Below are 26622 nucleotides of genomic sequence, written 5' to 3'. Positions count from 1 at the left end.
AAGGAACAAACACACCACAGCACCCACTTGCAAGAATATTATAGTCCTGCAGAAGTAGGACAAAATGACCATTATGCAAAGCAGAGGGTATGTCCATCCCAGAGATGCAAAGCACCTGCCACTGGAGCAGCCTCATCACCCTTGCCTGCGAGAGACCTGCTTCTTTTGCATTGGGCAGGGCAGTGATGAGGCCATTCACTGAAACACTCAGCAGCCAAAAAATACTCAGTGCTAGGCTCAGAGGAGCATTGACTGAAAATACAACAGGCCTCCAGCTTTCTTTATTAGAAATTCCCAGTGTATTAGCAAAGATGCTCATTCCATTTGCATACTTGCTATTCCCTCATTAACTCAGTTAGCAAACATTACTGAGTGCCTGCTATTATCCCCTAACTGTGGTAGGTACTAGAGATCAAAGATGAGTATCTCAAGTGGCTTACAGTCTAATGAAGAGATAGCTTTGTAAATGAAAACCTTCAAAGGCTACAGCTGCTCTTATGGAAGTTTATAGAGAGCAAAGGGACATAAAAATGGTTAATTTTTGCTGGGAAGAGATTATTTTTACTGGGAAGAGGTCAGAAATGCCTTTAAAAACAGTTCACCCCTTGTAACCCCAGCACTTTGGGAGGCTGAGGCGGGCAGATCACCCGAGGTCAGGAGGTCAAGACCATTCAGAAATAGGAGAGGAAGCAGACATAGAACCCACCATGGCCAACATGGTGAAACCCCATCTCTACTAAATAACACAAAAGTTAGCCAGGCGTGGTGGTGGGCGCCTATAATCCCAGCTTCTAGGGAGGCTGAGGCAGGAGAATTGCTTGAACCCGGGAGGCGGAGGTTGCCGTGAGCAGAGATCGCGCCACTGCACTCCAACTTGGGTGACAGAGCAAGACTCTGTCTCAAAAAAAAAAAAAAAAAAAAAAGAACAGTTCACTTTTGAACTGACTCTAGAAATAAGTAGATACTTGACCAGCAGATGGAAATGATGATTGAGGGATGGGTATGCAGAAAAGGATGAGATTTCAGGCATCAAAAGTGGCATCAAAGGCACCCTATTCATTGATGAGGAAATCTGTTCCATGTCCAGGGAACTGGTCCTTGTGGTGGGGACTGGGCGTCATGGGGAGAGGATACTACAGAGCTGGGCTGTGCCCAGACCAAGGAGAATATCTGTGGAGTGGGAAAGAGTTTGCTTCTTTTTCACTGCAGGCCCATGGGGTGCTGCTAAGGTGGTGAGCACCTCCTCTCTCCACCCTGCAATCCATGAGCTCACACCACCAGGAGATCCTGAGAAGCCACTTACCTTGTCATGGGGCAGGTAGTGCAGTCTTCCTGGGTTGGTCCCTGGCACTTGGCACATGAGGCCTCACAGGTCTGGCAGTGGCCATGCTCATCAACATATTCTCCTGGGGAACAAAATCTAGTTGTTTATTTCATTTCTACATGGCAAGGCTGCCTGGGCTGTCAGTCTGAGAGCAGCCAGATCTCTGTGGCTGCCTGAAAGCAATGCAGACAACACAGAGAGGAGAGGCCCTGAATGGCTTCAGCTGCTAGTCCCAAATCCTGACCTTATCATAACAACTGCTCCTCTCCCGGGGGCTCCAGAAGTTGGAACCTCAAAAAGTTATGAGGCAATGACATATTTCTGAATCTAGTCAACATGTGTTACAGATTTTATAAGTAGGGAAGGCCAAGCGGGGCTTCCCACCAGACCCCTTTACTGAACTCCTGCTGACTTTTCCATTAAAAGCTGAGGTCTCCTGATCCACAGAGGGCCATATAGTCTTGGTTCAAGTCAAGCAACGAGCAGGACCCACCTAGATCTTGTCTTACCACCCCATGGGGTAGAGGTGTGGGAATCATGGTTACTGGTCAAGAATGGGTGCTGAGTCTTGGCTGACATTGGGTGATTGTAAGCTACATCTCACTCTGAAAGAGTAATAGTGAAGAAATAGCCAGGGAATTCTTCCTTTAATTGGAAATTTTATCTTTCCCAAGGAAAAACACATATGGGACCCTGCAACAGAAGCAAATCCAGCCTCACAAGTTTCTTGGAAACATTTTAAGAAATTACTCCCACAGCAAAGGTGGCAGAGGGAGGCCAATCTCATGGAAAGTAAATTTCATAGACTCAAAGATGGGCCTCTACTCACTGAATCCATCCCTCATTGCACTCATCCTAACCTGCTATTGTCTTAAAAAAAATTGACAGGCTTCTTTGGTCGGATCCACAGAGCCACTTTTTCTGGTTTAGAGACTGGTCATGCCCAGAAAATATGGTTTCAGATTTTGGCAGAGACACAACTTCCACTGGACCTCAACCCCCTCCAACTCTGACAGCTCCCATAAGCCATGTCTGAACACTGTCAATCTGAGATCCAGCTGGTGGGGTGAGATAGCAGGAACCATCCAGGGTTTAATCAAGTTGTCTTACTGCAACTCCAAGATTCACTGCCTGATTTAGCATAGTTGCATTGAAAGGAACCCTGGAAACGTAGACTTGACTAGTGAGGAAATGAGGGAAATTCATCCCTCTTTCCCCCATCGCTTTACTGGACTGGTACAGCTAGCATGTAAGTAAATCTTATATATGTAAATTTTACACTTGCTAGCACTAAACCCCAAAGACAAATGTGAAGAGACAACTAGAGTTTGCCTTTATGTAGCAGAAAAAGCCTTTCATGTAGGGTTATTCTATTCATTTTGTTAACTGAAGGGAAAAGTGCATGTTCAGAGTGATGCAAACATCTAATCACAGCACACCCTGCACACCCCGGGCTCTGTTCCTCTATATCTCCTCATTGTTACCAAGGTACAGTTTGGACTGGGAAACTTATATACAATTTTTAGAATGGGAATGGGACTGTGATTCTTACTTCAGGACTGACTAGGAAACTTCCCAGGAGACCTAGGCCCAAAAGAGTGCATAACCAGCAGGGGCAAAGGCATACCAACAGGTATGCAGGTTGTTCACTGCACAAGGTGCCTACCCACCCGAATGGTCCAGTGGAGGCTGACATCCAGCCCATTTGCTTCACCATGCCAGGCACTCTGGTGTAGGCTGCCCCTGCCTCTGTAGAGGGACACCTTTTATTAACTCATACAACGGTGTTGACTGGACTGGTTACATTCTTGGTAACCAGTAGTCCTGAGACAGAAAAAAGCTGTGACCTCCATCTAGCAGGAGTGGTGATTTCAAGCTGAGACTGTGTCACTGACTACAGGCATCATCATAGTTATGCAGCCTTCTTTATATTTATTCAGGCTCCTTCACTTCACCTCTTATTTATGGCTTCCACTATTGTTGTAGGAGGCACAATCAATTGAGCAGGGTGATTATCAGTCCAGGTACCAGCAAAATTAAGAGCAAAGGACCCAGGGCAGACTCAGTGGGAAGAAGCAGACCTTGTCTACAGGGGCCAGTGCAAACGATTTGTGTTTACAGTTAGATGATATCTATGTATCTTTCAAAAAAATATGCTGAGTGGAACAAGAATGGAGAGGTTCATAGAAGCTGAAAACCTCACAAAAATCGTATTCTAGAGAAATGTGGACTCAGAGAGCACAGCTTATCCATTCATTCATTTTATGGATATATTTTTTAACACTACATACATGCCAGCTACTAAGGGAGATGTAGAGACATACAAATTAAAAAGACCCTACTCGTGGGTTCTCAAAGATTTTATGCGAATGATTTATAGATAGTTATAACGCAATTACTAGCCAAGGGACTTCTACTTCCTCAGACAGGCCAGATTAAAAACCAGAACAGAAGAGCAAGGGTGTACACAGGACTCTGCTAGACCCAGAGGCAAAGACAATTACTTTGCCTTGACATCAGTGCCTATAGGAATGGGCAGAACTCCTCATATTCATCTATCCTCATTTCCATGATGTGTCAGATCCAATGCTAGGATAGGATTTTAAACTAAAACACCTTGCTCTGCTAAATCAAATGCTACTTAGAAGGTTCTGAGAGTTATATCATGTCTGCGCTCAAAGTCTTTATCATACAGATGAGGCATCGTTAGGTTAGTCGAGGGTTATTAAGATATAACTGTGAAAATTTTAAATTTTCTTCTGTATCTCTTGTTTGCCTTCTCATTGGCTTTCATAAACCAGTAGGTGGCTTTAATACTCTGGCTTTGCATGTCTTCAATCTACTCAACTATAATGGCCTCTGTTGGCACTCACAATGTGCTGCCTTAGATATAGTGACCGCAAAAATTACCCCATCTCCAAGATTTTAAATACATCCTCCAGACACAGCTTCTTATGCCACACTATAAGTCTACATCATCCCAGGTGACTCTGTCACTGTGCGATTATCCCTTCATTCATCTCTTCCAATCTCTAGCTTGCATCCCCCACTTGGGGTAGGCCAAGCCATCCCAAAGCCCAAGTTCCACCCATTCTTCTGCAAAAGGAGACATCACCTCCTCATTTGCAATAAGACGTCTGAGTTCCCTTGGCTTTTTTTTCCCTCAATGTCAAAAGTCATCTCTGTCTTCTCCTTGGCTTTTTACTTATCTTCTGTCTCCAAGAAAGGTCTGCCACCCTTCCTGGCTATTGTCAATTCCCCATCTACTGTTATAATCTTCTTTCCTCAGAATATTTCTCCACCAGTTCCTCTGTGTTTAATCTCTTCCTCACATCTCCCATCCTTGTCTGATCTACAAAAGTTTTCTGCTAAACTTAAACCTTCCCAAGCCCTTTCCCTCCCTGATAAGGGACTTGTAAAACTTGTTTTTTCCTTCTACTATTTGGAAAAAAAATGGTGAAAACTTCATGACCTTGAAGCTTATGTAAGAGAGTCAGTGTAAGACAACTAAACTGTGCCTGTCTCTCAAGTCTGCATGCCTCTTCATGTTAGAACAGCTGATGAGAATAGAGGAGGCTTCTCCCATTCTCATATTTACGTAGATGTTTAATTAGTTACATAAACAACTGCCCCCAGCTCTTACAGGCACAAGTTTTCACTGCATGTTTGGAACTGAAGAAACCAGATTCCAAGGACACAGAGAAGTTGCTCTTTTTTGTTGTTTTTGGAGCAGCAAATTCTTGTCATCTGTCTTCATTGCACAATGAAGCTGAATGTTTATGACAGGCATGATATACAAAATTCTTACAAAAAGTCAACTTTTAACAGAGCCTTCAGGAGCCAGTATTTTGTTTTCCACCTCATCCTACAAGCTCTTCTTTCTGGCATCTTCATCCATTGTTATGATTTCCAGATCATCTTTCTCCTGTGATCAAAAAATGTTCCATTCCCCCTTTAGTTTCTTTCTCATCCTATGCTATAATGGTTCAAAGACACTGAGGAAGTGTAGTCACTTGGAGAGGAATGCTACCTCAAAAGTTGAAGACACAGCTTAAAAATTAATACTTATAAATTTTAAAAAGTTACAAGTGGCTTACTGTGCTTATTCCATCTCTTGATAACACTGTAGAATACTATCAACAAGTCCAGATTCTAAGCAAACATTATAAAGTCTTCCAGAATAACTGAACATGTATCATAGCATCCAAAGTTACAACATAAGATTGAAGTATAATCCTTTTTTAGGTTTACATGGCCAGAAGAGCCTCATTTCTCCTGAACAAATGCTACGTTTTCTTTTATACCTCATATTTCCTTATTGATTACAGCTAAATTTATTGTAGAATTCTAGCAAATAAATATGTACACTGAATAAATTAATCGATACATAAATATGATATTTTATGATGTGAGTTTAAAAACTTTTTAGCAAGATGATTGGTAAGAGAGGATGGGAGGAATTTGATGAGAATTCAGTTGCTTGGTTTTTGATCTGGTTATTTCAGTGAGTAACCTTGGGGTATGAAATTATCTGTAGACTTCCCTGTGAGGCCTATTTATGTGCCTCGTCACTCAGATGCCAGAAATCATAGAGTATGAGTGATTCTACCATCACAAGTGTTAATCAAATAATACTATCTCTTTGCAAGGATGCCAACATGTAGTTTCCAACTTAAGATACCATTCTGTGAAGATAATTTTTATTAAAAACATCTATATGTTTTTTTCACCAGCTATAATAAATACTCAGCAACACTTTCAGCTACTTATGTACTAATGAAATCAGTTGTTTTTCAAAGCTTTGTTAAGCATAAAGTTTTATAGCAAGGCTCAAACTATGAGGCCATCAACTGAGACTGCAACATCTTTAAGTCAACACAATCATTCAGCCTTAAAAAGAAATTCCAACAAACTCTACAACATGGATGAACCTTGAAGACACTATGCTAAATGAAATAAGCCAGTCACAAAAGCATGAATATTGTATTATTTTACTTATATGAGGTAACTGGAGTAGTAAAAGTGATAGAGACAAAGTAGAATTGTAGTTTCCAGGGCCTAAGGGTAGGGGGAAAGGGTTATTTAATGGGTACAGAGTTTCAGTGGAAGAAGATGATGAAGGTCTGGAGATGGATGGTGGTAATGGTTGCAGAGCAGTGTGAATGTACTTAATGCCACAGGACTACACACTAAAAATAGTTAAAATGGTAAATATATATTATGAATATTTTACCATATTTTTTAAAAAAAAAAATGTCTACACAAAGAGTTTGTGTCTTAGCAGGCCAATACTTCATTTTGGCCAAAAAACAAAATCAGTATTGCCTGTCTTTTGGGGATGGGTCCAAAGGGTATCAAGCAATCCACCATCTTGGGAAGCCAGTCTGTTGAAGTGAGGCTTGGGAGACCTCCTGTGATAATGGAAATAAATTGATATATGAATAAAACTTGGGATAAGGGAGACATCTGGCAGATGGAAAATTCTGTCTTCTTCCTTTCCTCGAGGATGCACTAAAGACAGAATGAACATTAGGCAGCTAGAAAGAGGGTTCTACATCCCTACCCTGGAGGTGTCTGGAGGAAACCTCTTCTCTATCCCATTCTCTCAAGGACAACTTGCCCTTGTCCTTCCTGCATATTCTGTTTTTGATTGACAAGACTTATCCTTCCTGGTCCCATTGCTTTTTCATTCTCAGGCAGGCACTGGCATTGATCTGTGGGGTTTGTGCAGATGCTCTGAAATGCTACTCTGGCAACCTCATGGGTTGGCACTCCTGCAAAAAGGATGGATCATAAATTGTGGATCCAACACACACACACAAATATTTAGTTTCCTTCAGCCTACACGTTGTTCAAAGGGCAGAATTAAGAGTTGATCTTTCTAGTTTCCACCGTCATTTGGCCCTTGACCACAGTCAGGCAGTTAAAAAAGTACATCCAAAGTGAAGTCTTGGCTGACGCACCTGAATGTAGTAGTGATGTAGCAATCATACAAGCTCCTATTCATGGATGCCTACTGTATTACAAGTGCTGTTCTATGTAATATTTAATCCAGACAAAAACCTCTTTTATAAACAAGAAACTGAGGCTCAGGGAGATTAAAAAATCTTGCATAAGTTCATTCAACTAGGTAAGTGGCAGAGCTGGGCTGCGACCCAGGTGTGTCTGAGACTGAGCCCATGCTCTTTCTACGATATTTGCTGGTATGGATTCATTTCCCCCTTTAGTGTTCCAAGTAGCTTTGCTATTTATAAAAAGAAAGAACTGAGTACATGCCTCATCTCAACTACTTGATGAGGTAAGGGCATCAAAAAGGAATTTACTCTGAAACAAACAAACTTTGAGCAGGCATGTTTCACAAAGCAGATTTACTCAATGATTGATTATACCCTCCAAATTTATTTTCTCTGTTAAAATGGCCACCATTCTTTAAAAGGCAATTCCATGTATCAAGTAAACAGATTTTACAAGCAGTTTGTTTTGCCCGTTAGGCTGTAAGTTCCTAAGAGGAACTCAGAAATATTTTTTTGAATGAATTAACTTGGTTGAGGGTCTGGACAGGGATTTTCTATGTTGTTTAATTCTGTTCAAAACAAATAAACTGGCTCCTCAGAAATAGCTTACAACCACAATTATGGTAACAACTCTCTGTGGTGGTGGGGAAGACTGGGGGGATTTTGGTCAAAGGATACAACATTTCAGTTAGACAGGAGGGATAAGTTCGAGAGATTTATGGTACAACATGGTGACTAGAGTTGATAACAATGTATCATGTACTTGAAAATCACTAAGAGTAGATTTTAAGTGTTCTCATCATGCACAAAAAATAAGTATGTGAGGTAATGCATATATTAACTTAATTTAGCCATTCCATAATGTATACATATTTCAAAACATTTTGCTGTACACCATAAATGCACACAATTTTTATGTGTCAATTTTTTTTTTTAAGTTTCTAAACAGCTGGTTGCAAGACCAGACCCAAAGGGTGGGGTTTGGGGGTGGGGTGGAGGTAAAAGACCTGAGTGTGATTTTTTTTTTTTTTTTTTTTTTTTTGAGACAGAGTCTTGCTCGGTCGCCCAGGCTGGAGTGCAGTGGCGCATTTTCAGCTCACTGCAACCTCTGCCTCCCATGTTCAAGCCATTCTCCTTCCTCAGCCTCCCGAGTAGCTGGGACTACAGGTGCCCACCACCATGCCCAGCTGATTTTTGTATTTTTAGTAGAACAGGGTTTCACTATGTTGGCCAGGCTGGTCTTGAACTCCTGAACTTAGGTGATCCGCCCACCTCAGCCTCCCAAAGTGCTGGTATTACAGGCATGAGCCACCATGCCCAGCCCTGAGAGTGATTATTGTCTGCAATTAAACAAAATAAATTTACAAAGCTTCTCATTGAACCTGTGGATGAGGAAAATCATGAACAACATTGTTGGTGGATGGGAATCCATTTATTGCTCGTTAGGTGTGAAATGCATCTTGACAGTCTCTTTATTTAGTGGGCTGTCTTTTGCTATTCCTGTGAGCCTAGAATTTCTACAGGTTTGCTAGTGCACTCAGTGTCTCTATTCATCAGTTATGATTTTATCCCCAACTGTCTCCTCTATTTGTGGCTGCAGAGGGCCCACCCTAGTGGTGAGAACAGTACAGTGTCTGATGCATTCACGGTGAGGCGATATCTAAGTTTTAATACATGTTGACAGAAATAAGTGAGCATAATTTGACAGAATAACTTATTTATCTTTCAGAAAGCAGCGCCGACAACCTGATGCAAGTCATCCTTGGGAGACGCTTACTGAGAAAGTGAATGACTTGAAAGGGCTGAGGGCCGGGAGAAAGGGGGCCTCTCTCCACATGAGATGCAAGCCCGCAGCAGGAGAGGGGAAGCCGCTGCTGAGAGCACTTCCCATGAGTGAGCACGACACTGCCAGGCCTTAAGGGATGTGCCATTTCCTTTCTCTTTGGAGTGATGAAGATGGCAGGTGAAATTTTCAGGAGCGTGGCCCACAGAGCCTTCCTGAGGTTCTGAACTACATAGAGGTGCTAGTGCACTGCGAGTTAAAGCCCCAAGTCCTCCCCACAGAGCTTAATACCACCCAAATGTTCCTCGTTACAGCTTTTAAGTCCTGAAACACCGACACATGGATGAGACTTGTTATCATCCTCTTTCGTTTCTTTAGCAACCCAATGAACCTCCCTCATGGCTTTCATAACTTGCTCTTAAACCCCTTGAAAATACCACTGCAGTGTGGCTTTCTCTGCTCCATTGCCCCATGGGAAGGAACATCCTCAAATTACCCTCTTTCTCTTTCTCTGCGTCAACACATAGAAAGTGCTGGCTCATCATTCCTCTCCCACACTCCTTTCCTATTTCTTTACGCCCTGACTTCAAGTGCTCAAACATTTCAGCCAAATCTCTAATTAAGAGAAAAGAGAAGCCCCTGGAAAGAGGAGGAGCTGCATACCAAGGCCTGGGGCTCTAGCTGCATGATAGCTGGTCGCAGCTTTGTAACGGACAGTTTAGTCTTTCACCGGTTCTCATTAACACTGTCTAAGAGATCCGCAGGTTTGCCCAGTGACAGGTCTGTATGGAATGCGGCACCCAGGATGCCTCTGTCCCTTGGTGACTGAAGAAGCATTTGATTCGTTGGGCTGCCCAATGATTTATTGGGAGTGACCAAATTGTGCTTTCAAAAAGACGAAGTGTGGAAATAAAGAAAGGAATCAAGGTTTGCTCCGTGCCTACTGCGGGCCAGCATCGTAAGAAGCTCTACATTGGGTAAGGACACACATTTTGGAGTCATCCCGTCCTGGGTTACATTTTTGGGTCCCTTCTCCAGCTGTGTGAAATTAATCAAATCACTATTTCCCGGACATTCCTCTTCTGTAAATGTGGATAATACTCTCTCTCTCTCTCATAGGATGTGGTGGGGATCAAATGAGAAAACAGACCTACAGCACCAGAAGAATGGATGACAGAGGTTAGTTATGATTCTGTTTCTTTAATTGTGTTATCTCATTAAATATTAGATAATAATGTAGGGTAGTTAGGGGTCTCAGCTCTATTTGATCAAGGAATTTAAGCACCAGAATGTTAATCCTGTGTGAACATCATCTAAACCCTGGTCAGACTGGATCCCAAATTGTGCTTTTTCTCCTGCCCCTGAGGAATGTATTGGTTGCATATGTGGGTGGCAATGAGGCAGCTAAAATTAATGACCCTCCAGACCAAGCACAATGACCTTGCAAAGCAATTGGGCTTCAGATGCAACCTACACACGTTCTTTTTTTATTATTAGCATCGCCTGGAGACAGCCTCCCTATACCAAACAAAGCCAGCTTTTCCTGCACTGTGCTGTGGAAAATTCCAGAGCCATGGCTGTGCCCTTCTTAGGCTGCTGAGGTCAAAGTCGGTCAGAAATAGGTGAATCTCCATCAGATGGGGCTTTTCCCCAGCAGAGTTTCATCAAGTCAGGTTCAGAACTTGGGATCCTTGGTCCCCGCTCACTGCACTTGGGCTGTACCTGCTTCTTCACTGAGTGGGTGGGGGCTCCCCTACTTGGCAGGTATCAGGATACATTGTACAGTCCTCCCCACCTCATTGAGGTGGAGCACATAAACAGATGAGAATGAAAGTGAGGGCAGCGGCGTTTGTATGGATGGGGGTGGGGAATGTGGTGTGGAGGGGCAGGAGGCTTCCAAATCCAGGTGTCAGAGAGCTCAGGTGTTTCCTTGCCTACTAACGTCCTTCCCCGTGGTTTGCATCCTATCAGAGCTTTAGGCTGTCCAGAGTGTGGAATCCAGGACTAGAACCTCACTGGTTCCACAGTAGAGAGGATGGCTCTTTCTCCTTTTTGAGATTCCTCTCATTCCCACTGTGTGCTCGGATGACGATGAGCTATCTTCTCCCCACTTGGAAGCATGCCTTCCCCCAAGAGGTGGGGAACTGAAGTGCCTATACCTGGAACCAGGTGTCCTAGATGTGAACCTCAGCCCTGTCTTGGCTACATGTGTAACCTTGGGCAAGTTCCATAACCTCTCTGAGCCTCAGTCAGCTCATCTGTAAAATGGTGATAATCACAGCTAAGAAAATGGCCAGATGGATTAAATTAGTTAACACATGAAATGTGCTTTGAAACATACTGGCACACTAGTAAGCACTCAATAATTTTCAGCTGTTGCTACTCCAGTGAGTAAAACTGGGTCCCTCAGATAAGCAACACCAGAGAGCAAACACCAGAGAGACCTTTAGAAACACTCAACGCTCAACTCACTTCTTATTGTCTGGTGGCTTTGAATAATGTACTTAATCTTTCTTCAGCTTTATAAAATGAGTTCAATTGCTCCAAACTTTGCTAGTTCCTGTTTGTCTCCTGCCTAATATCAGGTAATATTATTCCTTCTCATACTGTGGTTGATTTAGAAGTGCATAGTAATGCCTGGGTAATAGTAATGGTAATAGTAATGGTGGTGGCTCACGCCTGTAACCCCAGCACTTTGGGAGGCTGAGGCAGGTGGATCTGAGACCAGCCTGGCCAACATGGTGAAACTCCATCTCTACTAAATACAAAAAATTAGCCAGGAGTGGTGGTGCATGCCTGTAGTCCCAGCTACTTGGGAGGCTAAGGCAGTCAAATTGCTTGAACCCGGGAGACGGAGGTTGCAGTGAGCCAAAATTGCACCATTGCACTCCAGCCTGGGTGACAGCGAGACACCATCTCAAAAACAAACAAAAAAAGAAATGCGTAGTAAGTATACACAAAATATTTCAAAAGGATTTCTTTTCTCCACAACTCTTCAGGGACCCCTTAAGAAAACAGACTCCAATTGTATTAACCATTGTATTACTTTTAAGAAGGCAACCAGGCATGGTTCTGTTTGGCACCAAAGTTCTATTCAGGAAATGGCAGCCCCCTTCCCTTTGACCCCCAATACTAAATCTACAGTTTTAGAACAATTCACTTCCTAAAAAATTGTGGGCATCTTAAACCAATATTGGACAGAAAGGCAGGTCAGCTCTTCCTCTATTGCTTAATATTATCCCTCTTGTTGCCTTATGGAGGAAGCTCTTGAGAGTAATATAACATTGTTTGTGACACTCACTGATCTTCACCCAGCTCTTAGCACAGTGGTCAGGAATTGGTTGTGAGCTAACTTGTGCAACCGCAATATAAACCCAAGGAATTGTTTCTTTGACATTAATAACATCATGAGAGGATGCTTGACTCATCAAAACATTTCAGAGTGGTATGACTCAATGCATTCTTGCTCTTTTTTCCTTTCCTGAATGCCTTGATATCTCCTTTCAAGGCTCTACATGCTTCTCTCTACCCCATCTATGCTGTAGAGCGCCTGGTTCCACCAGTGACATTGTAGCCTCTGTCTCCCTCCACCATATGGACCTGAGAACTTGCCTTCTCAGCCTAGTCCTACAGAGAAGTCCTGCGGAGTCATGTAGAGGACAGAGGAGGAGCTTGCAAAAAACCTCTGACTTTGCTAGAAACATTGTAGCTCTAGAAAGTCTATGTGGCCTCTAGAACAATTCAGTCCCTCTGGTAGAAGAGCCGATTGCAGTGCCTTCAAACTCTCCCCCCTGGAGTCTGACTCCACTCCCCATTTTTTTTGTTTTAATTTTTAATTTTTTTAGACAGAATCATGCTTTGTCACTCAGGCTGGAGTGCAGTGGCGTAATCTTGGCTTACTGCAACCTCTGCTTCCCAGGTTCAAGCAATTCTCCTGCCTCAGCCTCTGAGTAGCTGGGACTACAGGTGTGTGCTACCACACCCAGCTAATTTTTGTATTTTTGGTAGAGACCGGGTTTCACCATGTTAATCAGGTTGGGCTTGAACTCCTGACCTCAGGTGATCCTTATAGAGAAGGATCGCCCGCCCGCCTTGGTCTCCCAAAGTGCTGGGATTACAGGCATGAGCCACCACACCTGGCCTCCACTCTCCATTATTATCAAGCCCACCCCAAGCAGGCCCTCAGCGTCTCCCTTGGAGGCCGCCGCACCTTCCTGAATTAGTTAAGTAACTTTCCCCTTGGTGGCCTCTTTAGCAGCATCTCTAGGGAACAAGCAACCAGAGAAACAAGTCTGGGCGCCATATGGGGGGTCCTGGGCCTTCAAAGCCTAGCCCATGGCTTAGGTCTGCAGCTACCAGGCAGGCTTAGCATCCACAGCTCAGGAAGCCTGCCTTTCCCTGGAAACTCGATTCTAGTGATCATCTCAGGCAGAGCTGGTGACTCAGGCCCTCCTCCCCTTCCCAAACTCCCTCCGGCTGCTGTCTGACCTGCTGTGACTTCTTTTTGCTTTCAAGGCTGCTCTTGATATTTATCTTAACCAGATTTTACATGGTATGATGTGCCTGGGGCCCCAAATTTTCCTGGGGAAGGCCAATTCCTCTCTCTGCTGTTCACAGTTTGCCAAAATGGGCAGGGATGGGCTGTGGAAAAGCTGCCTGTGGGCTTGGGGAACTTGAACAGTCTTTGGCTTATGCAATTGTCTAGTGTCATTTAGGTTATAATTTTCTAAAGATGAATTTGTCAGAGGCCAACATTTTCTATGGAATAAAAACAACCGGCTTACAACAGTAGCATGAATGATAGACTTGCAAAATGGCTAAAGAAGTAGGGAGAGGAGAAAGTTGTAGTTGTGTTGTTTGGGGAGTGTAAGTCCAGGCATTGGGTCAAAGATAAGGGAAGCTTTTCTAGAAAAGCTTTCTCAATATTTTCACACTTAATTCTCAGAGCCAGCTTATGGAGGTGAGCATTGCTCTCCTCTTACAGATGAGGAAACCAAGGCTCAGGAAATGTAAGCAGTCTGTCCAAGGTCACTGAATTAGTAATAATAAGAACAGCTAACACTTATTTCATGATTACCATATGCTAGGAATTGTTCGGAGTGCTCCACAAATACTAACTTACTTGATCCTTACAATAACTTGACCCTGTTGGGAGAAAGGCATTGTATACTGCTTGTTTTTTAAATCAACCCCAAGGCCTGCTTTTTGTTGTTGTTGTTGAGAAGGTTGAGGCAATGAGACATTAGTGGTCTGTTAAGGTCACCTAGCTGTTGCCAGAGCTGGGACTTAAACCAAGAAGTCAGACTCCAAACTCTCCTCTTTTAACCAGAGTTTTGCTATACATACCCTTTTCCAAGAAAGTAGTAGAGATGAGATTTCATGTTTAAATGGCACCCCCCTTCCAATATGCTAGAAATTCAAATCACTGGTGGGCTGCGTGCACACACACACGTGTGTGTGTGTGTGCACGTGTGTGTGTGTGAGTGAATGTGGGGAAAAAGTCAACCATGCAATCCTAGACTCCTCAATCATGTAATCTGGAACTATTTGCTTGCCTACCATTTTCTTGCATGGGGCATGGGGTGTTGGAAGAAGGCTCACTTTCTACCCTTTGTGGGATAGAATCAGCTCACATCAACTATCAAGAAAACTAGCCAATGTAGAATCAAGTGTTCAAATCTAAGTCTTGTCCAGAGCAGCTGGTTCTGATTATACTCTTCCCCGAGGACAGGGCCATCTCTTGCTTATTCTGGGGTCTCCGTGGCCTCACTGTATGAGTGGAGGATTGTTCCTAAGTGTGAGGAATTCATTCCATTTTTTTGTTTGTTGAACTGAAAATAAGATTGCCTTGGGCATGAAAGAATGGAGGATGTGGTTAACTGGGCAGGAGGGAAAGTGGAGAATGTTTCAGAGAGAGACAAGGAAAGCAAAGGGTTGAAGGTAGAATAAGTCTGATGTCTCTGGGAGCAGGCAAATGATTGGGTTGACTGAAGTAGAAACTGAGTTCGAGAGAAATGAAAAATGACCTTGGATAGAGGATGTAGACAGATAACGGAACATCAGTTAGAGGGGTATCAAGTGGGTACAGCTGGTCAAAGGGAGCCACTGAAGATTTAGAAAGAGATAAAGTCTATGCTGGGCACAACTTTGGTGAAGATCACCCTGGTCAAGGGAGACTAAATGAATTGAAAGACAACGTCCAGAAAATCAACCAGGAGATGGCTGCAGTAAGCCAGGGTGAGGGAGTGGAACCACTACAACCAAGATGGTGAGGACAGAGTGGTCCCCAGAAAATTGAGCCATCAGATCTCAGGGACAGATGGCCTTTAGAGCTCATCTACTCTAGCTGCCTTTATTTACCCTGTCCCCAGGGAATGGGTTGAATTCCCTCAATGATTTTCTAGCTCAGCCAGTGACTGCTCAGTGTTTGAATGAATACTGAAAAGGAAGAAGAACTCACTACCTCCTCTTCCATTTTTGGAAAACTTCAACTGTCTGAAATATCTTTGTAGTAGGCTAAATCTGGCCTCCCATGAAATTTTATACATTGGTCATTACAGAAGAATCAGCTTCTCTGAACAAAAAGAATGATATTTATGGGAATAATGAAAAGAGAGAAGATCTGAGTCCAAGGCATGGACACGTGGTTTTGAGTAGGTCGGTGAAACCCCGTGGGGCTTAGTCACTTCTGTGGAAATGACAATGATACATGTCCTGCCTAGTTCTCTGTTCCACTTGGAGGATCAAATGATAGCTTTGTGACAATGCTTTGGAAACTTCAAAGTGTCACATATAGGAGGGGCAGATAAGATCCTTAATGCTCTGCAGGAGGGACTATGGTACATAAGTGGCTGGGAAAGCCAGATCCATATTCCAGCTCTGCCACTTTCTAGCTGTGTGGTGTTTTAGGCTTGCTACTTAACTTTTCTAACCCTCGTTTCCATAGGTGCAAAAAAATATAAAAGTAACCCTACCTCAGAAAGTTGTTGTTATGACTAAATTTGATAAAGTATTTAAAGGCACTTAGCACAGGGTTTCTGGAATATAACAAATGGTGAATAAATGTTATTATGACTGATAAATGATGACAGCCTGCATATAGGAAATGAGTGGAGAAAAAGGAGTCGAGTTGATGGACTTAAACTTGAGTGAGTAAGGAAATGGTGGTAGCATTGCCAGAGCCTGGGAATATAGGAAAGCTTGTTGGAATGATCTAGCAGATGTATTGAAACTGAGCAACTCCTGGCGTAGCACCGTGCATTTAACCACATGCCACAGGCAGTACTTTGTCAGTGGCAGTATTTTCAGCCTGCTCAACGCTGGATGGCTGTGTTCTTTCTCTAACACACAACTCTTGTGATATCAACAAGACACACAACTCTTGTTATCTCTCCTGCTATATCAACCCATATAACAAGAGTTGATGGAGCAAAATATAGTGCAGACGTTCACAGCCCATTCCCCCTACAGCCATGCCATAAGCAATCAGGAGTGCCTTTCATTGTTGCCAGATAGAGTGTCATGTTTAGGTACCAAAATGATGAAAGAAATGTCATCACCTACACATTCCTTCAGAGGGGCCATCCTGTCCTTGGCCAGCAGAACTGTCTGGCGGAAGAGTTGCACATCCGTAGATACTTGGCATAAAACTCACATGAAGAGAAGGTAAGTAGTTACAAAGGGCTTTTCTCACAGTGGTCTCAGTGGCTGGGACCATTTAGAATGGTCCCAAGCGTAGCTGCTATTCAATCAATTATGAAGTGCTAGGTAAAAGATGAACCAGCATTAGCAGGTAAAAGGTGCAGTGCTTGCTGGGGGTGAATGCTCATGGCGGGTGCAGTGAGGAGCATTTGGTACCAACCCACCTAAGTGCCTTGTAGGGCAAGAGCATGACTTTGATTTTTTTTTTGAGACACGGTCTCATTCTCTCACCCAGGCTGGAGTGCAAAGGCACAATCACAGCTCACTGCAGCCTCAAGCTCCCAGGCTTAAGCACTCATGTAGCCTCAGCCTCCTGAGTAGCTGGGACCACAGGCGTGCACCACCATGCCTGACTAATTGTTTTATTTTTGTAGACATAGCATTTCCCTATGTTGTCCATGTTAGTCTTGAACTTTTTGGCCTCCAGTGATCCTCCCACCTCAGCCTCCCCAAGTGCTGGGATTACAGGTGTGAGCCACCATGCCCAGACTTAAGATCTTTTGAGGTCAGGAGAGGGAGAAAGCTTTGGAAAGCCTCTCAAGAAAGTTTCTTCAATTGACTATCAGACAAACCAGTCTCCACTTATGGGATCCCCATTTTACAGATGAAGAAGCTAATAATTAGAGTTTCTACAGCTTGCCCCAAATCACACAATTTGTCTTGTTCCCTCTCCAAATCCAGCTAGGCTGAGGGAAAGAAATAATAATTTTAGAAAGATGCAGAGAGAAATAAAGGCAAAGCAATACCCAGGGATGATAGGTGCTAGGTCATCTCTAGCTTAGCAAAGGACTTCATACGAATGGATGTTGATAGTAACATTCAATTAACTCATCCCACATGGCAAACTTTCAGTTATGTATCCTGGAATTTCTTCTGCTTCTCTGCCCTTAAATCTCTTCCATAAAGTAGTGGTTTCTAAACAATTCTTCTCAGTCCAGATCTTTCTCCTGAGTTCAATAATCCTGCATCTATTGCCCACTGGATTCTCCACCTGGATACTTTACAGGTATCTCCAACTTACCATGTTCAACAAGCCTTACCACTTTAGCCCAGCACTGATACCCCTCCTGTGCTTCCCATCTAGGTGAGTGCCACCATCATCCAATCAGGGGAGCCTGCGCCAGGGAGTCATCCCCGATCCCTCCTCACATCTAATCCCTCACAATTTCAGTCTGTTCTATCTCCTGAACAGCTCTCCATTCCATCTGCTCATCCCCATCTCCAGCACCAGCCCATGTCTTTTAGCTCAATCATTTCTATACCATATGGTGGATTTATCTTCCTAATTGGTCTCCTGGACTCGATATTCTCCACCCCCCACGCCAATTCTGTCATTCATTCTGTAGCCAGAATGTTCTCTCTGAAATTCAAACCTTATCAGACCACTCTCCTACCTAAAATCTTGCAACGCTGCTCCCTCAATACAGAATAAAGCTCGAAGGAATGACATACAAGAGCCTTAAAAATTTGGCTCTTGCTTCAATTTTACCCTCATCCTCTATTGCTCACCTTACAAACTGTAGCAGACTCTTTTGGTGCCCTGCACACACCATGTGGCCTCATCACATCCATATGCAGAAACAAACTTACAGGGGAGAGTGTTGCTTTGTACTTCCTTGAGGCCTGTGCTCTGTCGGGCACACATGGCAGGCCAGAAGAGGGAGCGAACTGACCCCCAGGAGTTGTCCTCAACCAATGACAGGGATTTAGTATATGAAAAGCACAGCTACATTGCCTCATCAGTGGGGTAACTGTGAGGCCTATGTTATATACCATTTTCCAGAGTTTCCCCACGACGTTGAACTCCAGTTGCCCCTCTGGTAGCTTACAGTAACTGGCTTGATGACATAACCGTCATTGGCTGCGTTCCCTTCCCTATCTGACTCTCCTGCTTCACCACTGGCGTTTTCTTTGACCTCCCCTAAAACAACTCTTGGACTTGAATCTTTGTCTCAAGGTCAGCTGCTGTTGAGGTCAACTAAGATACATCCTCATGCTCTGGCGTTTCCAAGAGACTTCCAGTCCCCCAAGCCCATGATACACTCTCCCACTTAGAACAGCCATTTGAAGTGTGCCCACTCCTTTCTTTCTTCTTCCAGCAAACTTCTACTCATTCTCTACAACTCAAAGTAGCCTCCTCTGTGAAGAATTATCTGAATCTTTCCTACCACATCATTATGCAGCTGAATTAATTCTTTCTGTGCTTGGTTGTGCTTTGTACATATTTTAATTTATAATTTAATATATATTTAAATTGATAATTTATATTTTAATTTATAATTTTATTTATTTATAATTATGTATATCATCTGGTGATTCTGCACATATGTGTCTCCTTGACAGGGACTAGTTGCTCTTTAAGGTCAAGAGTAATTTTCTGTGATCTAGACCACAACTTGCCATGTGATGAAGTGATCGAAACATTTTGGTAAATAAATAAGTTGACTATTGGACGTTAGGGATGAGAAAAGCAGTGACACGATAGTTAAAAGCTCCATGAAAAGGCATTCAGTAATTCATTCATCATCTAATTATTGAGCGCCTACTACATGTCAGGTACTATTCCAGGCACCTGAGATACAGTAGTAGGCAAAACACAGATCTCCTTCCTGGTGGAGTTTACATCATAACACAGGAGATATAAAGTAAACTAGTAAATTTTGCATGGTTAGTACGGTTAAAAGCTACTAAATTCTATGAACCAAAAAGCTGAACAGGGCAAGCAAATCAGGGAGTGCTGGTAAGGGGTAGCGATAGGAACGCAGGTTGCAAGTAGAATGTAATGGGATCCAGGAATCACAACAATATAACTCAAAAGAAGGGTGTGTGCATTACGCTGGAGTTGTTCTGAAAGTTAGTTGACAAGGTTAATTACCAACATGCAGTACAGTAATTTCGCTTTTAGTAGGCTAGACATTTGTGGCTTCAGAGCACACCAGCCCTATTCTATCTAGGCTTGAAATATCCTTAGTTAAAAATGACTGCTTTCTTAGACATGTGGTCCCCAGGCAGATTGCCTGCTGTGAATCCAGTTTTTAATGCAAAATGTCTTTCCAGCACAGAAGTTCACTGCCAATTTATTGAAGTTCATGGAGAGAATGATATCAGTTGACAAAAATATATTAGAGAGGGGTGCTAAGTTTCAGGAGGTAAAGTGAAGGGATAAAATAGACCAAGGACTATGCATCCAGGAAAGCAAACATTTTCAAATAAATTCACATCACAGTTACCATCAATCCACTTCTCAGCAAAACCACCCAGGTTGGAAAAAAATACTGCATGAGCAATCAGAATTATTCTTCTCTGCCTAATAGTTAATTTGCTGAATTTACCTTTTGAACATTCTCATATGAAAAGAACTGCAAAGATTAGAGAGTTAAATGGGATCCAGAGGTATAAGAATATTTTTAAGAACAGATGACTTATAAATTAGATTGACAGAGGTTCAAGGGAGATGATGGCTCACTGTAATGGGAGGCTCTAAGAATAAAATTCTGAAGCTATAAATCATAAAAGGTCTCAATGAGGAAGAAAGGCAAAGGCAAGAGGCACTTAAGGAAACCACTACCACTTCACAGACAATTCTGTGAATTTGGTATTTTAATATTTATGAGGAGGACAGAGCTTTCAGGGTTTCCTGCCAGGAGCCCTGGATCCCTGCAGAGGATGGAATACTGAGAAGGGCCTCTTTAAACTTTGCAGTGGCTCCTGGAGAACATAACATGACCCAGATTTCTTTACATGGCACCCAGGGTCGTTACAGTCAGACCCTTGGCAGCATTGTTAGCTCATCTCTCTCCCACTGTGCCTCAGTCCTTGGGACCTGCTACGGTTTGAATGTCCCCTCCAAAACTCATGTTGACATTTAATTGCCATTGTGACAGTATCAAGAGGAGAGACCTTTAAGAGGTGATTAAGTCATGGGGGCTCTGCCTTCATAAATGGACTATGCCAGTACTGTGAAAGTGGGTTCGTTATGGTGAGAGAGGGCCCCTGATAAAAAGATGAAGTTTGGCTCCCATTTCTCTCTGACACATGTACACTTTCTTGCCATGTCATGCCTTCTACCATGTTATGATATAGCAAGAAGGCTCTCACCAAATGCAGCTGCTTGATCTTAGACTTTCCAGCCTCCAGGACCACGAGCCAAATAAAGTCCTATTTTTTATAAACTACCCAGTTTGTGGTATTCTGTTATAGCAGCAGGAAGCAGACTAAGACAGCCCCAAGGCTCCATCAGGGAGAAATTCCTGGCACTTTCCAGGTGCTCACACCTCCCTGTCCCTTTCCAGCCTCCTCTCTCCAGCTCTATCCTTCCACTCCTACCTCCTGCCCAGGGGACTGACAACCCATTCGGTAGAGCATATCCTCTCTAATTCCTTTTCATAACACGTGTTAACACATCAGGGCATTTGCTCCCTCATTTAGATCCCTTTATTACAGTATAAAATCTGTAAAGGGAGGAAATGTATTCTATTATATCCTTATATACCCTTATATTATATTCCCTATGCCCAGCTCAGTACTTAACACATAGTAAGTGTTTAATAAAAGTTAGATGAGTAAATAGTTAATGAATTAATGCAAGATACACACAAAAGAGTATTGCAGGAAGCATTCAACAATCCAGCGGACATTTATTCAGTGAGTTAGTGTGTACCACATGGTAATGTTGTCATGAGGATATATTATTATTTCCACTTCACTGAAGTAAAAATGGTGGCTCAGAGAGTTAGACAAAAAATCCAAGTGTGGGAGGCCGTAAAATGGCCTCCAAAGATATCCAAGTCCTCATGTCTGGGACCTGTGAGTATTACCTTGTACAGCAAAAGGGATTTCCCAGATGTGATTAAGTTAAAGATCTTGAAATGGGGAGATTATCCTGGATTATCAGGGTGGCACCAATATAATCACAAGTGTTCTTAGAAGAGGAAAACAGGAGAATTTACTACAGAAGAAGGTGATCTAATCTCTCTCACTGTAGAGTGAGAGATTTAACGAGGCTACTGCTGGCTTTGAAGATGGAGGAAGGGGTCATGAGCAAAAGAATGCCAGGAATGCAGCTCTAGAAGCTGAAAAAAACAAGAAAATGGATTCTCCCCTGGACCCTCTGGTAGGGTGGCCCTACTGAAACCCTGATTGCTGACTACTGACCTCCAGAAGTGTGAGGGAATAAATATGTATTGTTTTATGGTACCAAATTGTAGTTATCTGTTAGAGCAGCCATAAGAAATTAATACAGCAAGATTACAAATGCAGTTCAGTATAGGCGAGTCAGCAGGTGCATTGTCCTAACTCTGGAGCTCTGCCATTATTAGCTGTGTGGTTTTGGATGAATTACTTTATCTCTTAGTCTCAGGGCAAAAAGCTATGTGAAACACCATTCTTCCAGAAGCATCAGGCAATAGCCTTGTTTGCGCTCTGTGAGGTGGGCTGATGCTCATCTTAGCATTGCCCTTGTGGACAGGACACCACTGGACAGAGGCAAGTGGAGACAATTAGCTGTGCCCTGCCCACTGCTCAAATGTTCCTATAGCAGCCCTGTTAAGGAGAGTTGCACCGGCAGCCTGGGGAGAGCAGGGACTGGGTGTGGTGCAGGGAAAGGGGCTCTGTCTTCTGGGGTGGGGATGTTTCATATGCTTCCAGATGCATCACCCATTTAATCCTCAGCATTGCTGCTGTTAATACTTTCTTTTTATAGATGAGGAAAGTGAGAATTTGAGAGATTTAATACTTTATCCAAAGTTACATGCTAAGTGGCTGAGCTGGGACTTGAACCCACATCTTTCTAGTATCATTACTAAGACTATGTAGTTAACACCAGTGTTGGTGGTTCTCAAGGTAGGACCAGCAGCATCAGCATCAACTGGGAATTTATTAGAAATATAAATTCTCAGATTCTACCTCGGATCTACTGAATTACAAATTCTGAGGTGGGGGTGGCAGATAGTAATCTGTGTTTGAACAGGCTGTCCCGGTGATTCTGATGGCCACTCAAGTCTGAGAGCCATTGCTCTATGCTCATTGCCTTAGAGTCCTTCGGAAAGACTGTCGCCATCTCAACCCAGGCTTAGGCTGCTTGCTACTCTGGGTTATTGCTTAGCACCAGTAGTAGAAAGCGGCCAATATGTACAGTGCAAGCATATTTCCAGACTTGCCATGCAGAAGGGTGGGTATGGTGTATGTCCTCTTGGTAGAGAGTTTAGGAGGGAGGTGAAGGAGGGATCCAGCACAGAGTCAGAAATTCTACCGATTACCTGGAGAGTGAGTTTGATTTGAATCATTCAGTAAGACATGGCTAAACATCATCTGTATTTTATTTCTGAATTGTCTAATAATTAGCCTGAGACAACAAAAGGAGGCTGATGTTGTCTCGTTGACAACCATTTGATTAAGCTACAGGTTTAAAGCACCTGCCTGTATCTGGAATTCTCCATGTTAGACATGGTCCCTACATTCCTTGGAGTTTATAAGACAGGGAGACGGAACTTCAGTGATGGAAGCCCAGAGAATACATATTACAGAATGGTGGGGTACGAGTTAGATTCTGGAGGAGGGTTTCAGGCCTCCACGTTCTGCTGGCCTCATAAAGAATTTGTGAGCTTGGACATTCCTGAATGATGTACCTGTTCATCAGTTTTTTTTCTGGCACAGACATCTGAGGTCAAGTTGCCCCAGCCCCACACGAGGGCCCTCTATGGTCTGCGAATGTCTCGCCACCTCCTCATGCTGTGTTCTGTGTGGGAACAGCATAGGCGGGTCTTCATTCTCCAGCTCTGGATCATCGTGTGTTACACCTACGGAGCTGGAAGCGGGAGGTGGAGGGTTGAATACGGAAAGGGACAGTGAGGGCTAACCTAGTAGTGAGATAGCTGCAAACTGAGGCTTATATATTTTGGTGGGGGAAAAAAATATCTGACAATGAGATCTTTCTAGGCAGCAAACCTAAAGAAATGATAGATATGGTGAGAGTGTGGAAAGACAATTTTTCAGCTTTTGGTAGTTATATAACCCCTTAGACTTGTAGCATATTTTGAGATGACCCCTTTGCTGAACCAATTTCTGGTTTCTCCTCCTGTGCTCAGCTACTTCCAACATAGTCTGTGACACACTCACAAAGATTGCAGTAACTCAACAGTGATCCAGCCAGTGAATTTATGTTTTCCATCTGACATAATTTAATTCTTGCCCTCCCTGCCCCCAGGTAGGAGTCAAACCAAAAGAAGCACCAACATCTTATTTGTCCTGCCTCTTCAACTGTGCCACAGTATTTTTATTCATTCATTTGTTCATTAAAAAACTGTTTACTGAGCCAGTATTTGTGCCAGCAACTGTGCTAAGTATGGGGTATGCAACGATGAGAAAAAGCAAATGCACTCCTGCCCTTATGCTTAGAGTCTGGAGTGGGACTCAGACATCCAACAAATAAGAACAAACACAATGGTGGACCTGTGATTCCAGCACTCTAGCCTTAGGGAACCATGTCTGCAAAGGGTCCAGTGCGGGGAGGCTTGGCCACTGGGACAGGCTAAAGGAAGGCCAGAGAAGGGGGGAGAGAGAAGAGGAGAGAAAGAGAGAGAGAGAGAGGAGAGGAGAGAAGAGGGAAGAGAGAGAAAGAAAGAAAAAGAAAGAAACGAAATTGAGATGGGTGTAGGGGTATCAGACTTCGCAGGACATGTTAATGGATCCTGTATTTACCCCAGTAGCCACAGGTTTTAGCAGGAGAGCATTGTGATTAGATTTGCATTTTGAAAAGTCACTTTAGCTTCTTTGCGGAACTAGAGAAGATTCACAGAGTGCTTCTGGGAAGTGATGATGATAGCCAACCTAGGACGGTCATGGTGGGGATAGAGGGAAGAGGACAGATTCAAGAGAAACTCAAGAGGTAAATTAACTAGCTGGGTGATGGACTGGATATTAGTGGAGGGAGAGGGATCAGCAATGAATAAAAAAATTCTGGTTTAAGTAATATTAGTAACCAACATGTTTTTGCCTAATACATATAGGCACTGTCCTAAGTACTTTTATGGGTTGTCATTTAATCCTCAAAATGTTCCTGGAAGAGAGGTAGGATTACCATCATCCAAATGGGGAAGCAGGGGCACAGAGAAGTTAAATGTGTTCCCTAAGATCACACAGCTAGTAAATGACAGAGCCAGGATTTGAACCCAGGCAGCCTCCCTTCAGATTCTGTGATAGTAACTATGACATTGAACCATGTCTTGAAAAGATCAACTTGGGATCTGGCAAAAGGACATATTGTGATTGAGCAGGTGTGTTCTCATTGTGCTAGTTTCCACTGCTGCCATCACAAGTTACTATAAACTTTGTAGCTTAAAAAAGCACCCCTTCACTAACTCACAGTTCTGTAGGTAAGACATCTGGGTACGGTGCGGCTCAGCTGGTTCTCTGCTCTGAGTTTTACAAGATTGAAATCAAGGTGTTATCAGGCTGCATTCTTTCTGGAGGCTCTGAGCCTGGGTCTGTTGCAAGTTCCTCGGCTGTGGGCCAAGCCCATCTCACACTTTGAATCTCTCTAACTTCCCCTTCTGCCTTCTGCTTGTTTTGCCTTCTTCTACCACACCTCTCTGATCGCCTCTACCTTGGGCCCATCTGGACAATTCAGGCTGATCTCTCTATTTTAAGTTCATTTGATATTAACCTTTAATTTCTCCTGCAAAGTCCCTTGTCAACAGTGAGTACCCAGGGAATGAGAATGCAAGTTTAGAAATCTGCTGTCACACTAGACAATTCCTGGCCGCTTATTGCTGCTGCTGGTCCACACTTTTAGTGGCAGGGTCCTAAAGCATTGGCTTTAATGAGTTTGTGCCAATGATTTTGCATGTGTTTTAGGACCAGTGATGGAAACTCTGTGAAGTCTCCTGCTATTTTCTCTTTACATGGAACAGAATAGCTGGAAGGTTCACAGGGATGATGCTGAAGAAGGGGAAACTGAGGTGTAGACACATAGAGAGCTATGCTGAAGTTTTACAGAATTCAGGCTAGAACTTAGTTGTCCAAGTATTGGATCAGAGCAATTTTTCATTTAATTATTCATTCATTCATTTTTTTCAACTATCCATAACAGTTATCAAGCACCTTCTCTACGAGATATTTTACCAGGTTCACGACATATAAGGCATTTACAGACTTTGCCCCCATCAAACAAACTATGTAGTGAGAATTACATACATTAGACAAATATTCCTACAAGTAACTAGATATTTATCATAAAATTAATATAAAAGAAATGTAGAGGCTTCCTAGAAAGCTTACACTAAGGAGATCTAACCTTGTCTGTTAAGGATCAGGAATCAAAGAGGTGACATTTAAACTGAGGCCCAGACGATAGATGATTCGGGTGAGATAACATTAAAGGAGGGGGAGTGATGTGTGGGGGTGTTCTAGGGTGCAGGGCAGAATGGAAGAATCAGGGAAAGTAAATGTGGCAGGAAAATACTTGGGGAAGAAGAGAATGTTGTGAGCTAAGTTTAGAGAGGAGAGGTGGGTCAGATTGACCCTGGCCTTCAAGGCCGTGGAAAGGAATTTCAGTTTTATCCTAGGGAACTGGGAAGTCACAGGGGAGTGGAGTCTCATGCTGAGCTTTGAATTTTTAAAATAGCATTCTGGCTGTTGTGGAAAATGGAATAGGGGATGAAGATGAAGACACATGACTGTGGACAGATGGGGTGTGTTCAGGGAGGCTAATGAGGAGAGACTGCAATATCCCAGGTGAGAAGTAGCTTGATCCAAGGTGTTAGACTAGGATAGGGGCAGAAGAGATGAAGAACAGAAAGTGG

The 26622-nt window shown here is 43.2% G+C and overlaps 1 protein-coding gene across 1 annotated transcript in view; it reads right to left on the bottom strand.

Moving 5' to 3' along the window:
• Positions 1-26622, bottom strand: part of PCSK5 (proprotein convertase subtilisin/kexin type 5) — a 461615-nt gene that overhangs the window by 126450 nt on the left and 308543 nt on the right. Inside the window, exon 21 of the mRNA XM_034967553.4 lies at positions 1304-1406. Coding sequence (XP_034823444.2) covers positions 1304-1406 — 103 coding nt within the window. The remainder of the gene's footprint in view (positions 1-1303; positions 1407-26622) is intronic.

Source organism: Pan paniscus, chromosome 11, assembly GCF_029289425.2.
Source record: "Pan paniscus chromosome 11, NHGRI_mPanPan1-v2.0_pri, whole genome shotgun sequence".
Classification (NCBI taxonomy): Eukaryota; Metazoa; Chordata; class Mammalia; order Primates; family Hominidae; genus Pan; species Pan paniscus.
Note: the sequence above shows the minus strand (reverse complement) of the source record. Positions and strands in the feature narration are given on the sequence as shown.